Source organism: Hippocampus comes, unplaced genomic scaffold, assembly GCF_001891065.2.
Source record: "Hippocampus comes isolate QL1 unplaced genomic scaffold, H_comes_QL1_v1.1 scaffold109, whole genome shotgun sequence".
NCBI classification, from domain to species: Eukaryota; Metazoa; Chordata; class Actinopteri; order Syngnathiformes; family Syngnathidae; genus Hippocampus; species Hippocampus comes.
The window spans coordinates 1,466,508-1,482,022 of NW_017805274.1; the positions used below are offsets into that span (position 1 = coordinate 1,466,508).

General features: G+C 41.2%; 1 protein-coding gene and 1 long non-coding RNA gene across 3 annotated transcripts; one reads left to right on the top strand and one right to left on the bottom strand.

Moving 5' to 3' along the window:
- Positions 1-79: 79 nt before the first annotated feature.
- Positions 80-4,526, bottom strand: vdac1 (voltage-dependent anion channel 1). Its single transcript, XM_019869650.1, has 9 exons — positions 4,419-4,526; positions 3,175-3,244; positions 3,049-3,098; positions 2,752-2,904; positions 2,591-2,643; positions 2,006-2,233; positions 1,334-1,484; positions 1,032-1,089; positions 80-839 (listed from the first exon to the last, which is right to left on the bottom strand). The coding sequence occupies exons 2-9, from the start codon at positions 3,239-3,241 to the stop codon at positions 748-750; spliced, it is 852 nt and encodes a 283-aa protein (XP_019725209.1). The 5' UTR covers positions 3,242-3,244; positions 4,419-4,526; the 3' UTR covers positions 80-747.
- On the top strand, positions 3,253-10,263 carry LOC109515683 (uncharacterized). 2 transcript variants are annotated; one of them, XR_002168233.1, is made up of 5 exons: positions 3,253-3,559; positions 5,108-5,175; positions 8,323-8,605; positions 8,750-9,086; positions 10,152-10,263. It is a non-coding gene; the product is annotated as an uncharacterized LOC109515683 (long non-coding RNA). The 2 variants fall into 2 exon arrangements; XR_002168234.1 differs by lacking the exon at positions 3,253-3,559 and adding an exon at positions 4,539-4,611.
- Positions 10,264-15,515: the final 5,252 nt, after the last annotated feature.

The window sequence follows — 15,515 nt, forward strand, 5'->3', positions numbered from 1 at the left end:
CCAAGGAAGTGTTCTTCCAATCTATTGAACATTGGAAATATGACCGTTTAGTTGCACGTTTACAAACAGGAAAACACACTTGCTGGTTCGAGATGTTTTTATTGATTCAGGAAATGACAATAGCCTCAAGATTACTATTAAGCATCCATGGAAAACTGCCACTTCCGGTTTAGATCCAGTAACTCTCATCCATAAGTGTCCATTTTGATCGAGCCGGTCTTAAGACTTGACAGGTGGATTACGCTACACAGGTCTGGTCATAAAATAACATTTTCCGTTAAGCTGCTATGTAACAAGATTAAAAAAAATGTAGACATTGGGGTGTAGTGTGTATGGGTGCGTGTCCATCTTGTTCTCATGAGCGAGGAATATGTATCGTGTGATTATTTGCGTCATTCTTTCTGCACGGCTACACAAATGGACATAAAGGTGACTGAAAATTAAGATGTGCTCAAAGGCTACTCGTTCCCTTGCGAGCTACACGCTTCACATTTCCCGCCCTTCTTCTCGCTCATTTCAAAAACTTAAATATTCCCTTAAACGTGGTCCTTTAAATGTGGGAGATGCTCGCTTCTCGGAGTGGGGTGGGGGCAAGAGTGTGGCCCCCAGCCTGCCTCCAGGTGTGGTACATATAGAGGTAGAGGAATAGGAAGGAGCGGGGTCGTGATGGCTAAATTATTTTTCATTTAAATTGGGGATGATAGGGGGTGGACCGGTGGGGATGTCGGCGAGAAGCGCGCGTGCGCCCTACGCTTGGAACTCCAGGCCGAGTCCTAGCTTGTGGCCGCCGGCGTTGATGTTCTTGCCGTCAAGGAGGGCGGACAGCGTCAGCTTGATGCCTGAAGCAGACCGTACAAGTTTACACTGATGAGACATTCTTTACGATGCCAACAACATTCAGGAAAAACACAAGTCCCCTTTATTTTCACCCCCAATTTGGTCATTTTGGTACCTCAAGGTACCAATGTATTTTCTTGAGCCACAATTAATTTTTCTGCAAATGGGCTGTGTATAAAAATGAGTGTTCTCACCTGGCTTGAGAGTCTGAGTGTATCCCAGGCCTACGAGGCTGGAGTTGTTCACCTTTGCCTGTGGGAGATGACAGATGAATTAAGCGAACATGTCAGAAAAATACATTAAGGGATGAGAGTTCCTGCTCCTGAAGCTGACTCTAGTTTCCTGTTTTGTGGCAAGTCATCAAAATTTGCCACTGTGTACCGCCAGTAGGCAATATGAAATCGAAAATGTTTCACTAATTGCAGGCAGATGAGATCTAGAGGACACATTAAGTCTTCATAAATATTTCCCTGGCGCGTGCTACTTAGCCACTCACGGAGAAGGACGCGTCAGGATCAATCTGGTACTTGGCGGCGATGCCAAAGCGGGTGTTGCTATTGCCGGCAGTCCAGGCCAGATTGACGGCCGTCTCCAGCTGCTCGTTGACCTTCTGGTAGATGGAGCCGCCGAACTCTGTGCCGTCATTTCTGCAAAGGAGCAGAAATAAAAAGCAGAATTCCAAGTGAAAATTTAGTGCCATATTGTTTTGCGCCAGGTGGTTGTACAAACTGGATACACTTCATTTGACCTTATCGAGATGCAAGGATTAGCTGTGAGCTCAGTAGGGGGGGTGGGTGATGTGCTCCGCCGACTTGGCCATAACCTCGCACTCACCCACCGAGTGGGATTAACTGTCTCGCCCTTCCAATCAAGGGGCTTTTGCTCCTTTTGATCAGGCAACTAGCTCGCTCTCACCTGGAGCGTCGTAGATCCCATCGCTCGTGTAAAAATAACCACGAGGCACCCAGCAGTAACTCGATATTCCTCTCATGCCCGATTCAAATAAACACTACTCGCTGGTAGAAACACGCCATTGAAGTACAAGCTTTTCGAAAGCCAAATGCTAAGCAGAGACGCAGTGTTGTCAGATGCACAGACGAGCTAGTATCCATGTACCCAAAACAATCCATCTTTATTTATATGGCGGCGTAAATGTCTTCAACCTTACACGTTGGTGTGCAGCTGGAACTCGTCTGTCTTGTAGCCGACGGCAAAGTTGCTCTGGGTGATCCGGTTGCGGCCGGCCTCAAAGGTCACCTGGTAGCCAGCCAGCCAGCCCTCGAAGCCCACCACGCCGGCGCCGTGCACGGCCGTGCCGTTGATGTCGTAGTTGACGTCACAGCCCAGGTTGATGTGGTCGCACTTGTAACCCGTCTTGAGCTTGCCGCCCTTTTTGCTAGGAGCCGAGAATGTTTAAAAAAAAAAAATCACACTTCTGAGCAACTTCTAAATGACATTTGGTTAGACTCCAAATTAAAATAGAAAATACAGATGTACATATAAGTAGCTTTTAATTTAAATATATTTAGAATTTTTAATTTTAAAAAGCCAAAAATAAAATGCACGCTAAAATATAAATAACAAAATAAAAATATTTTTTAAGTGAATGTTAAAATAAAAAATAAAGTAGATCAAGAAAAATATGAAAAAGAAACATTAATTTAGTGAATAATAAATTCTAGGTAATCAAATAGATTTCAATAAAACAATACATCAACTAAAACACAATCTTAATTTTCTACAATGAGCTTACCCAGTGTTCGGTGAGAAGGAGGAGTCAAACGTCAGCTTCAGACCCTTGGTCAACTGGAGAGAGCCGTCACAAAAGAGATAAATCGACATTAGCTCACCTGGAAACACCAGCAACAATCAACCCAACGTCCACGCTGCACCTCTCATCTCCTCTGCACCCACCAGGTCCTCGATGGTGAATTCGGTGCCCAGCGTGTTGTCGGTGTTCCACTTCTCCGTAAAGGTCACCCCGTGCTCGGCCCACTTGTACTTGGTCTCCAATGAGCCGGCCACCTTGCTGGTTTCGGTGTTGGCCGAGCCGGTGCTAGTGAATTCCTGCGCATGAGGAAACCGTTTTTAATGTGAACTTGGCCGCAATGACACCCACTGGAATTGGCGCCTTGCCCACAAACATCGGTAAGTCCGCTCAGCTTGTGGTGGGAGCGTAACATAATCTTATCAGGAGTGCCTCGGTCTTACCAGTCCGTTCTCAGACTTTGTTTTTAAGTCCAGCTTGATGAGCCCAAAGCCTGAGGAGAAAACAACAAGTAAATATCACCCGCTCAAACTCAGGGCGTCATTTTGTGTCAGGCCTTTACTCCTCACCGTATCCCTTGGTGAAAACATCCCGGGCGGACTTTCCCAGGTCGGCGTAGGTCGGAGGTACGGCCATGATCTACAACCAAGGGATGGGAAGGCGAGTTAGGAAGGCAGACAATGAAGGAAAGGACACAAAAGTTGATTTCATATCAATTATTTCAATTATATTTTGCTTAGCTCTGAACCGCCGCAACCTTTCCGTACCATTTTTTTCTTCCCCGAAAGATACACTTGATTAAATGTAATTTCTTCACAGACTAATTATGTAATCATGGAAAAAGCTGCCTCTCTTGAGATTTCCGCGCCACGCAACTTGTGAGCAAACTCTTTCACCATGAAGCGTACAGAGTTACAACATAACTGCCGTTTTCGCACTTCTACAGTCACGCAGGTAATGTGATAACATTTGGTGTATTTTGATATCAGGTATGTGGACAATGTAGAGTGTTACTACAGGTGAATAGTTCCTCCTTTATTATCAACGTCGGAGTAGATCCTACCGCTCAAGCTTCTGCATGCCATGTTTGAACACCTCCTTTAGGCAACAACCGCAGACCTTTGCTTCTAGTTACTGCCTCATGACCGTGGATTAAATCCAACTTTATACTTCCTCATCCAATAATTCATTTGATCTTCCGCCTGCTTTGTCACACTAGATTCCAAGTGTGTCATAAGGCCTTGAGAGCCAATAAGAAGCTTGAAAGATCCTTGACTGTCTGTCGTAAAAATCCCAAGGGCTTCAATGGTTGTAAATGGTTAATTACGACTGGGGCAAACCAATGGGTGGGGATTATCCAATGCTCTTTCACTAGTACAACTAATTTTACTACCGCAACGTGTTGTAGGTATTAAATGTGTTGTTGCCTTAAGCATGACAAGTCAAATGTCCCAAACAGAGTAAAGGTGATGACTCGTTCTGTCTATTAGCATTAGCCAGTAGCCTCCAAGGTGGGCAGCGGGCAAACGCCCCCCTTAACTTGATCGTCGCAGATTTTTCACGAAATGTTTAGTTGGTAACAAGTCAAAACGAACTAAGCTTTGTTGTTTCTACCAAGCGGGATATGCGCAGCCTTAAAGTGACAAACGACCGCTTCATAAGTCATTAGCTGTCAAGCTAACAGCGGGCCTAGCCTCGTAGCCCCATTCACCTCTACGGCTTAAAAATGCGAACGCGTATGACAGAGAGCCGGTACGAAAACATCAAGCCGCCCCAAAGCAGCACCGGCGATTTTGGACTTTCAAATACGCACCTCGAAGTGCGGTTTCCCGTCTGGAGCGTGTGGACCGTCACGGAGAAAAGGGAGGAGAAAAGATGAAGAAGAGGCAGGAGGCGGCTCGACGTAGACCACGTGACGTTACGAGTCGCGCAACGCCTTCAAAGATACAACAGCGGGACTGGGGAGAGCCAAGATGATTACCTCTCCCAGTTCGAACAATTTTAAGGTGAGTTATTGTCGTATAATAAGGTTGTAATTACAATATCTTGTAAGTACGGCTTTATTTGAAGCCAAATTTTAAAATGCACGGACTGCAGCTCCCACTGCTCCACAAGTCACGTTAAAGTAGATCCTTAGATGCCACAAGATCAAGATCAAGTCAAGTCAGCTTTTATTGTCAAATATGCTCTGTGTGTAACATACAGCACAGATGAAATTACTTTCCTCTCTCAACCACTGTGCAAACATGTAGTGCATTGAGCACACACAGTTAACATTTACATAAAATTACATAAGACATAAATATATAAATATGTTCAATAAAAATAAAACAAAGAAAGAGCAACAACAACAAGATGGTGGCAGAGCACTACTTTTGTGTAAACGAAGCTTCTCAATTCATAATAGTTCCTTGGCATCAAGATTCCACTAGGCAGTGTCTACAGCTATGCAGTCAATCCTTGACATATAAAATTATTTTTTGTCTTTGCTGGGTTTCGCAGAAACAAAAGCCACAGGGTGGCGTCGAGGGAACGCGGCCAAGACTGTGCGGTGGCTTCCTTTCTTGCAGGTACAGTCACACGGCGTCTTCTTTTCACCCCCAAAATTAATATAAAAAATCTATCTACAGTCATAATGGCAGTTTTTGAGGTATTCATTCAACAGAATGTTTATTTGAATACTTTTGCATCATTCCGTCAGCTTTTGCCAGTACTGTATTTAAGATTTGATATTCATCTCTCTCAGATTGTGAACTATGGTGTTGCAGCCACCAGATGTCAGAATTTGTGAGCCAGTCACAAAGTTGTCTGTTTTTAATTCCCTGCAATTTTTTTTGTTTAAATTCTATAATATAACTTAATAAAAACTTAATCAAAACGAGTAAGCTAAGTCTTAATATTCAAGAGTAAACGTTTTGTGATAATATACATTAACAATAATAAGTTTTGTCTCATCACATCAGATTGTTTTGTGAATAATTTTCTTGAGCTACCAAATAATACACATTTAAAAAGCAAATACAAATGTTTTTTTTAAAAAAAATCTATGATCATGCTCAAAAGGAATACCGTAATGTATATTTTTAAAATACAATAATAACAGTTAAATACTTCAAATGAAAAGTATTTTAAAATAAATAAAATAATGAATAAAATTTCAGTTTATTTCATTGTATTTAATTTATTAAACCTAAAATACATTTTAAAATGATTTACATGTTTACTTGATCAACATTCTGCTCCATTTTGTCCACGGGAATTAATTCTTTCTGGAGAAGGATTAACAAGCCACACATTCACAAGATTAAGAAGACATGTCTGTCGCCGGCGGGGGCTTTTGTAAAAAAAAAAAAAAAAAAAAAAAAAAGCATCCCACTTTTTAAATATTCTAGCTGGAGGGCGATGCGACATTTCTGCAAACTTGTGCAAGTCAAATGTACTTTTTCCACCCTTTGACAGACCACAGCCCTCATCCGCTTTTTCAACTTTGTTCACGCAATTTTTCTTCATTGATTGCTCTATTTTAACCCCCGTTTTGACGGGACATCAAATGTGTTGTCCATTGATTTCCAAGCTACGCTCTGTATGATTAACGAGCGACTTTTTTTTAAGATGCACGGCGGCCAACAGCGTGAGTCACAAAGCAGCTACGGCGTGATGGATTCGAAGAGATGCGTCTCTCTTTAGTCTTTGCCCAGAGTACACAGCTTGTTGTCATTACATAAATACGATGAATAAATATGTCATTGATCCTCCATCCCTGCTTGCATCTGCCTTTCATTGGCCTGTTTCGCTGCAAACGCGCTAATAGGAAAAAAAAAAGTGGTGAGGGAAACTGCTTTCCTTTGGTTTGGTATAATTATACTGTAGAAATAAATACACATATACATATATATATATATATATATATAAATTTATATGTGCACGGAGAGTTTTTTAAAAAATCCTCAATATTGCTATGAGACCAGGCTCCTCCCCTACCCTGAATTTACAGGGAATGAGAGGAGCCACTTCGATTGGCCCGGAATCAAGTCAGCTGTGTTCAGTCCCACAACGGCGCAAACGGCCATTTCTAACTGTGCTTTGCGGTAGACTTGTAGGGGGACTGCGGGGGTTGTACCTTGATTGTGCCCTCTGCGATTTACGAATACAGTGCAAATGTCGATTTGAATTTAATTGTTCAGCCCTCCGAGATTAGGGACTGTACATGGCACTTGCTGTAGGTTTTTTACCCCAGCCCAGGGAAGCCTCCCAAATGACTGATACATTTTCAAAATTATTCCATAAAGCAGACGTGTAGATTTCCAGCCCGGAGAGATAAAGTGTCATCTCCTCCATTTTCGTTTTCCTCAGCATGCGGCGGTTCACGCCGAGGCCAAACTGCTTCCCGGCCTTCCCCTTTCGTCATCCGGACTGGAAGTCTTTAAACCAGAGTGTTGCAGAAATGCCATCACTTTGACAGCAAAGATTTAACGCTAAACGGCAAATGTTTCCCATCCGTGATTGTTTGGAGGGAAAACATTGATTGCGTCATCGGGGTGCGCAAGTTGCGAAATTCCTGCGACCATGCCGGGATATCGCCGCTGCAACCATTGATCGCGCATCAAGTCCAACCCCCAAATAACTGACGCCATTTTTTTTTTTGTTACTTGTTAATTAATCAATAAAAATATAATCGCGTTGTAAAATAGATACATACAGTCATCCATCCGCCACTGATTGTGATCAGCTGATTTCCGTGGAAAAGTATGTGATCGGCATAAGTCTATCATTGCCGATCACAAATCATGATCATCCGTAGCTGATTAATCAATAAATAAAATAACATTTTATCTATATATATTTAAATACACACACACACACACACACACACACACACACACACACACACGTGTATATTGAATTTGGAACAAATGCAATTTGTTTCTCTGTTGTGAAACTATGACATTTAATTTCATCTCACAACCGCCTCGTTTTCCATAAAAAAAAAAAATTTAAAAAAAAACGACAGGTGTGCAGCGGTAACGCGACAGTGCTTATCTTTACATCTTTACCTAACCAGCTCTGTTTCCTTCATGAATGGAAGATGCATATCGAGGACGTAGAATCGTATGAAAACCTCCTGCGAGCTGAGTGGGAGTCGGGTGCAACGCAGACCGCCGTGACATTTTCACTGGCGTCTGATTTAGCGACAGGAAGGACGCCGCTCTCACTCTTTTTCCCGGCAATGTCAACCGCATGTCATTGCCACGCCGAGCAAAACAAACAAATCAAAGATGTATTTATTTATTCCATTTATTTTTTGTGCGCTTGAACTCTCCTGGCTTCCACGATTGATTTCCAGTTGGTGTAAGGCAAGCATGACTTTATTGAGTTTAACTAAGGAAAAAATATAAGAATATGTATCTATAAGTGTATGTTTGTGTATATGTATATATAATTTTTTTTTTAATGTTATTCTGTTTATGTTAAATTGTTATCCGTTAAATTTAAAGCCACGAAGAACTCGTCTTTATTTTATAATGTTCTGTTTGGAAATAATAATACTGTGTTATCATTTTAATGCATTTTGGAAATGATATTTATCTTTAAGAGTAGCTTTAATTATGATCATTAGAAAGGCCGCTGTAACAATGTGCTACCTCCCAAGGTAGATTATCGTGTTATATTGTGTTTGTCAAGAATTGCCTTTTAGCATTTTCTTTTTTCTTTTTAAGGAACCGCTCACTGCTGTGAATGCTGACGTTTAGCATAGATGCTAAAACAAGACTTGTCATGGATGTTCCACGCCACTATTATGCGCCGCTAGCTAAAATTGTTACGTTTCATACCTTGAACTGAATTGTAAAGCTAGTTGAAAGATACATGCTGTTTTGTTTTTTTGTTTTTCAATGAACTGCACACAATTTTAAGCTAACGTTAGCATGCAAGTTGATCCGCACGAATAAGCCGCTAAAGTAGGCTGTCTTTTGTCTGCTGTAGCATCCAAGCTATTGTAACGTTGTATTGGCGCCGCGAGAGTGGCTGCCTTTCCAGCAGCTCCTATATTTTGTTGTTCTACTTCTTCCTTTCATAACTTTGCTGCTGTGAATTGGGAATTTCTCCAATGCGAGACTAATAAAGGTTTTCTTATCTTATCTTAAGTTTAAGGCTTTCATCATGTTCATTTTTCATATTTTTGATCATTAATCGCACATCTGTCATTGATCGCGACACAGAAAGCACTTGCGCTGGCGCAGAAAAAGGTTTTATATTTTTATTTTGCATTTTTCACCCCGACGAAACGAACCACCACGTAGAGCCTGTCGGCGTGCGTCCGGGAATAATCGAGTAATTTATTCCGTTTTGGCCCCCCTCGGGTGTCCCGCTCACATCAAAGTGGCGGCGTGGTATCTCGACCCGCGACGCCCTGCCCGGAGACACGGAGCACCGAGGAAATTTGCAATTTCACAACTCGACTCTACGCCGCTACACCTGGCAGGTGAGGGCTCGCATTCGGCTTTTGCGCACATTTTAACGCCTATAAAAAAAAACAAAAAAAAAACGTCCACTTCATTAGGTACACAACAACAGTGGTAAAACCTCAGTCTGGTATGATACCTTGTTTATTAAATAGTAAGATAAACATGAGAATTTCCAGTATAAAATTTCCTTTTTATCTAATTTAAAAAAATCGAGTAGTCTGACATTGTCATAAGGCTAATTACTAGGACTTCATTTTTACGTTGGCAAGCCAAGGCAGCTTTACATGAACAGCATAACGCATTTCAGACACAGGTTATCTCAATGCGCTTCACATAATTAAAAGTACATTCAAAAGCAAACAAAAGAGTTCAAGACTTTTTAAAAGCAAAGCGAAGAAATTAAAAAGTCGCTTTCGAAAAATTAGCAAAAACAACGAACGAACAGTGCAAAGTAACGGCTTGGTGGATTATTTCCAAACGGTCATTTTTACCGCCCGATGCTAGTTTTATCCGCTAACCTTCTCGGAGTGAAAGTACCTCAAACGTGTATTTAAATCATTACGTTCTGTTCCACCGCTGCCTGTAATCTGGTCTGTCAGAGCTAATTGCAGTGCTTGGCCAACATATCATCATCATCATCGTGATCATCATCGTTGTTATGACAACGCCGCTGCGCAAAAGTCGGATGATATACTGTGAGAAGGGACGTTTGTAAAACAGAGGGGACCTTTCTCGCAACCGCCGAGCAGATGTGTCGGTTTTGGCTGTTGTCATCTTCCTCTCCAGGGGCAGAAGCCGTCATGTTTTTTTTGGGGGGGGGGGGGGGGGGGTTTTTTTTAAAAAAAATTCATAAAGAATAATCCTGCCATATCGACACGAGCTCGTGCTTGTTGTCCTGTACGAGATCCAAGTTTTATCAGCACTCCTATTCACTTTGGACGATATCTAACTCAAGGTGGTCAATGGTGGCACTTGGCCAGTTGCAAGTTTCCACCAATGGTCTCCTAATTTTGAGGGATTATTGTTCAAGCAAGATCTCTTTTTTTGATTGGTTTTTTTTTTTTGTTTTGTTTTTTGGCCAGGACTTCACTCACATCAAGTGATCTCCAAGTTTTGAATAACCTTATTGATTTTGAGCCACGCTAATGGATGTTTTGGGAAGACCAAGTTGAGAGCCTGAAGACGCTAGTGAGAGGAAGAAGAAAAAAAAAACATCAAAGCCAGACGTTTGGTTTGGAGGACACAAGAAGAAGAAGAAGAAGAAGACACATACTTGTCTCGTCTTTTAAGGTCTGCCAAGAGTTTATTTGTTTTGGATTAATGTAATTATCCCCCTAACCCCCAGCCCAAACCGAACCAACCCGGCCCAGCCCCCCACACCCCCCACCCCCACTTTAACACAGTGAAGATTGCACAAACATCCCAGTAGCGCCACTGGATTACATTAGTACTTTGTGTGGACGGCCGAGCAGCTGCTTTTGGGTTGTGTCCAAAATAACATTACATACGGATTGAAAAAGGCATTAACACAAGATGGCTGCATAACTCACTGGACAATTTATTTGTTACACGTTCTGCTTTTACAACACTACAGCTGCTCTATTTTGGTTATTTTTATTAACACAAAAAGGTGGGGAGTGTGCTGGATTTTTTTTTCAAAATTGCTAATACTCGCAAATTTGTAATAATTGTTTTTGGGGTTTTCTGAAAATAAATTGCCATACAATATTCTTTAATAGTTTGTTCTAAAAAAGCTGTTGCATTGGTTCTCACGGTGTGCTTATATTTCACTATTTTGTAACTGTACATAATAATTGAAATGTAGGTTGGAAATTGATCGAAAAAAATAAACACACGTTACAATTTAAAAGCAATAATACACAAACTCATTCACTTCATGAAATTAAATCTTTAAAGGGATCAGTTTGTCCAGGAGTAGAACTACTCCTTCTTTTCACCCTTCAAACATTTCTTACGTATTATAAATTGAATGGGACACATACTGTTTTATGATATTTCATATTTAATTACAAACTGTTTTATTATATTTCATACTTAATTACAGAATGTAAATCGGCAGCATCGTAGATACAGTATGTGTGTGTGTTTCTTGTCTAGAGTTACACTATTTTAATACATTACTGAAAATAAGTATGAAATATTCGTATGATAATCTTAGCAAATATTTATAAGTCTACTTTAATTTTTTTTTTGATTTTCACTTTTTACACAGCTGTGACATTTTGTAACATGACCACGTTTCACCTCTAGGGAGCAGTGTAGTCACCTTTGGCTGTTGTGTTGCCCATGGCTGACCTTGACCCATTGAACTTTCGAGCGCTAACGATGGAGCACATTTGGAGTTGCGTTATCATGTCCATGATTGATGGTATTGATCCATTGAATCCAATTGAATGCCTGTGCTTTCATCGCTTGTCTGGATGGCAGTGCGCAGCATGTTAATCCTTGATCTTTCCTACTGACTGGGAAGCATGGAAACAATCTTACACAGGCGCACACACACACACACACACACACACACACACACACACACACACACACACACACACAGTAAAAAAGCCAAACAATGATCCATCATCACCATCCACATCCTCCTACGGGCCACATCAGGGCACTTTGCCGCAGAAAAAAAAAAAAAAAAAACGATTCCAGATCAGGCAGCCAACAGTCATCTGCGGGCCCCTTCGCCACTAGAAAGAGACCACTGTGGACGCCACATTTAATAAGAGCCACCCGCCTTCTGTCACAGGGAGCGGAGGAGGCTCCCCCCTCATTTTTGTCGAGCTGCAAAATGTCGGCTACTGCAGTTTCGTGTTTCACGACTAATGACAAAAAGTTGCGATATTTCGCAATGTAGCACATTCTCTCTTTGATAGCAGTTTGAAGGACGAGAATGGACAATTCGAAATAAAATTGCGGGCTTCCAGTGGCATTTCCCGCATGGTTTCTTGAGACTTTTTTGTGGGTCTACTCAGCATAGAATTGTCGACCAAAATTTGTGTCACCAAGTTAAAGTGGCTTTGAGGGCTGGAAAAAAAAGTAGCCTCATCTCTCTATTATTCATTGTTCAAATTTACGAACAATCGGACTGAAACTATGATCAGTTTGTCTTTTAAAATGCCACACATACATTAAAAAAAATGCTGCAAAAAAATGCTGGTTCAAAGTTAAACAGCAGAATTGTCTTTTCAGGCGCCACTTTATGAGACTTTTTAAGTGGGTTTACCCACGATAGATGTGTAAAAAAAATTGTGATGCCAAGTGAAACTTGCTGATGAACTTTAGCTTCCATAATGAGTAAATGCTAACCTCTTCACTCACATGAAACACACACATTTCTTTCATGGACGTAACATGATTCGGATTAGCATTAGCATCGCGTCCGTTTTGGATCAAATACTAACCCATTAAGATCAACTTGCTCTTTTAGCTAACGTACTAAAATGTAATCTATGTGGAAATAACAACACATTAACTAGGATGAAGTCCCTCTCTTTTTAATTACTGTCAAAAATGAGCAGCAAGTTGCTGTTTGAGCTAATGCAAATACGTTAGCATAATTGTCAACTGTTGTGATTGACACTTTCTTTTCGAGGTTCATAATTTGATCAGTAAAAAATAAATAAATCGAATTTGTGTTGCCTTGTGGGAGGTGGCCCTCCATCAGAAGCGGAACTGCGGCTAACATGCTAACCACGAACATCAAGCGGCCGCGCAAGACGAGCGCATCGACACATGAAGCAGACAGCTGCTGCCGCATCGCAAGACACTGTGATACAATCGGCAGCTTGGCTAATGGCGACAACTACGGCAAAGACTTAACGGAGCGCGACCGCTAACATGTCATTTTGATTATATTCCTTTAAATGACTGGACGCACACCAAACGTCTTTTCACCCGAGAGGGTTGCGTTGCTTTAAATAGCAACACATGCTACAAGATAGCTTCTGAGCAACTATACCTTTAAACTGTGTGTGTGTGTGTGTGTGTGTGTGTGTGTGTGTGTGTGTGTGTGTGTGTGTGTGTGTGTGTGCCTTAGTGAATGGCTTGGATCCACATCAAAGGGCCCCAGCTAGTCTCTGCATTAACGAGACCTTTTGTTTCCTGCCTCACAGATTACTGCATGACCCCCACCACCCACCCACCCCGAGTCCCCGCTCTTTGTGTGTGCATGTGTGTGTGTGTAAGTGTGTGTGTGTACGCGTATGCAGAGCACATTAACCTGTGCACCCAAAGGTCAAGTTGTGACGGTCTTCTTTGGTTTGTGTGGTGCACACGTGTGATGTCAGTTAGCAACCTTTGGGAACATTTGACGGAGTTCAAGCGTCAAGTATTTGCAGTTTTGTCGGCAGTATATCATTCATCATTTAAATTTTTGATGATTTGGGATTTTTTTCTACTTCAACGGTTTTACAAATAGCGGAAAGAAACTGTGTTTTTTTTTTTTTGGATCAAAATATTGAAATGTATTACAAAATATTGAAAAATGTCTAAGGAATCTACTTTAAAATATTTTTTAAAATATGAAAATATCTTGAATCAAAAATCAAAATAGCTGTAATTCATGACAAATGCTGAAATTGTCTGACTTTAACTCAACCCACCACCCCCCAAAAAATGTGTAGATCATCCAGCACCACCAAGCTGTTTTCAAAAATGTTCCTTATTTTTTTTCCAGTGTTTGTTTGTTGTTTTCCGCCCCAGAGCCCCGCACAGATCTGCGATCGTAACTCATAAATGTTTGATAAGCCGCTAACGACGACGAGGTGAAGAGACCGAATCAATCGCAGCGTCAACACAAACATGCCTGCTATGGCTCCGTGGAGCCTCGTTAACAACTTCTCGCCAGAGTAAAACATAACTTCTGCACTGCGCGCCTGTGCAGGATATGGACAAATATATTGGGACTCGTTGACTTTCCATCTCTTGGAAGTGACGTCGGACAATATGACCGTGTGATTTGTTATGCTGAGAGGAGCTTGGTTCCGTTGGATTCTCAAACTTCAAACAAAATGAATTCCTCTAACCAACGAACTGTGTGTTCTTTCGGAATTATGAGTGACCTGTTTCATAGGGTGACAGCGATCTTAACGACAAACAGCAGTGAGGCACTTGCGATTTACTTTAAAACTAGAGACATTAGACGTTGTGTATTTAACGGAAGCATCAAGCATCTAGCTTAATGCTAACACACAATGCAAAACACAACTGCGATTAACACCGAAGCCTATGACTGGACCATTTGTATTTGTTGGCACGGTAACAGTTTGATCATCACTTAGATGGCAACAGAAATGTGAAAATAAATAGTCCTAAACCACTTCCTAGTTTGCCAAGAAAATGGACTACTCCATTTTTTATTTGAGGGGGGATAGAGGCGAACAAGTCCACTATATTTCTTGATCCATCCGTCTCAGAGCAAACTACTTCCTGCTGCATGGAGACGGACGGGGGTCGGTAACTTCATTCCGAAGAATGAATGAAATCCTGTTCACGAACGTCAATCAAATCAATACATTTGCGCCTTGAAAGGAGCGATTAGTGCTGGTCGCAACATGTTGTGCTTGTTGTCTGCGTGATGCCTTCAAGGACATGTTTCCACGGGCAAGCGGGCAATAAAAAGGAACACAAGTGGTTCCAGTTAAGAGCCGTTTGCCTTGGATGTGGTTTAACCCCAATGAGAGGACATGATTTCATTACTTTGCCTTAATGTCGTGCCTGCATGTCGCTTTCGAAAGCACGGCACACTACAGTATGTCATCTATTTTCTTTTAATTGTATGTACAAACCCACTGTGATTCATCTTTTAAAAAATACATAAATAGAAATTAAAGTGTGAAAGGTTTTCAGAATATTTTTGGCTTGTTAACATGTTGGCGAGAGCTGTTTGTAAGATTTTTAATAAATCAAGTCCGAGAACGTAAAGTAAGCAAAAAGAAAAGCGTCATGTCAGACAAGCCAAGGAAATTGAAAAAATTAATGTAAAACAAAGTTGTTAAAATCCCAGTCTGGAAAAATAGAGGAATTTTAAATGTTCGTAAATGTTTGCGTGTACTAGCTAGCTACTGTAGTAACTAGCTAGCTTTAATAGCAACTCCTCTCTGTGTACTACCAAGTAGAAAGTTTGGCTCAGCAGGCTATGAAAGCCGCTGAGGGTGAATTTTCTTTTTCCGATTTTATTCCAAATATTTTTTTCAATCAAATCCATCACATGGCCCTACTTCCGATTACCTGTGTGTTTCATAGCGTAGGTTCTATGTTGATATATTGTGAAATATGCTAAGTTCAAACAAAAATGGCTAACTCGCTCGCTGTTTCACGGCATATGTTCTTCGTGGATTCACATGCATCTTGTCATGTTTTACATCCGCGCTGGATTTCGTAATAATAAGACCGACTGGTGCCAAGTACTAATATGTTCTAAC

What these genes read in the sequence shown, in the direction of transcription:
- vdac1 (XM_019869650.1), bottom strand. Translation starts at nt 3,241, where the DNA reads ATGGCCGTACCTCCGACCTACGCCGACCTGGGAAAGTCCGCCCGGGAT. An exon ending in TGTTTTCACCAAGGGATACG is followed by an intron (nt 3,099 to 3,174) that starts GTGAGGAGTAAA and finishes TTTTCTCCTCAG; the next exon opens with GCTTTGGGCTCATCAAGCTG. An exon ending in AATTCACCATCGAGGACCTG is followed by an intron (nt 2,644 to 2,751) that starts GTGGGTGCAGAG and finishes GGCTCTCTCCAG; the next exon opens with TTGACCAAGGGTCTGAAGCT.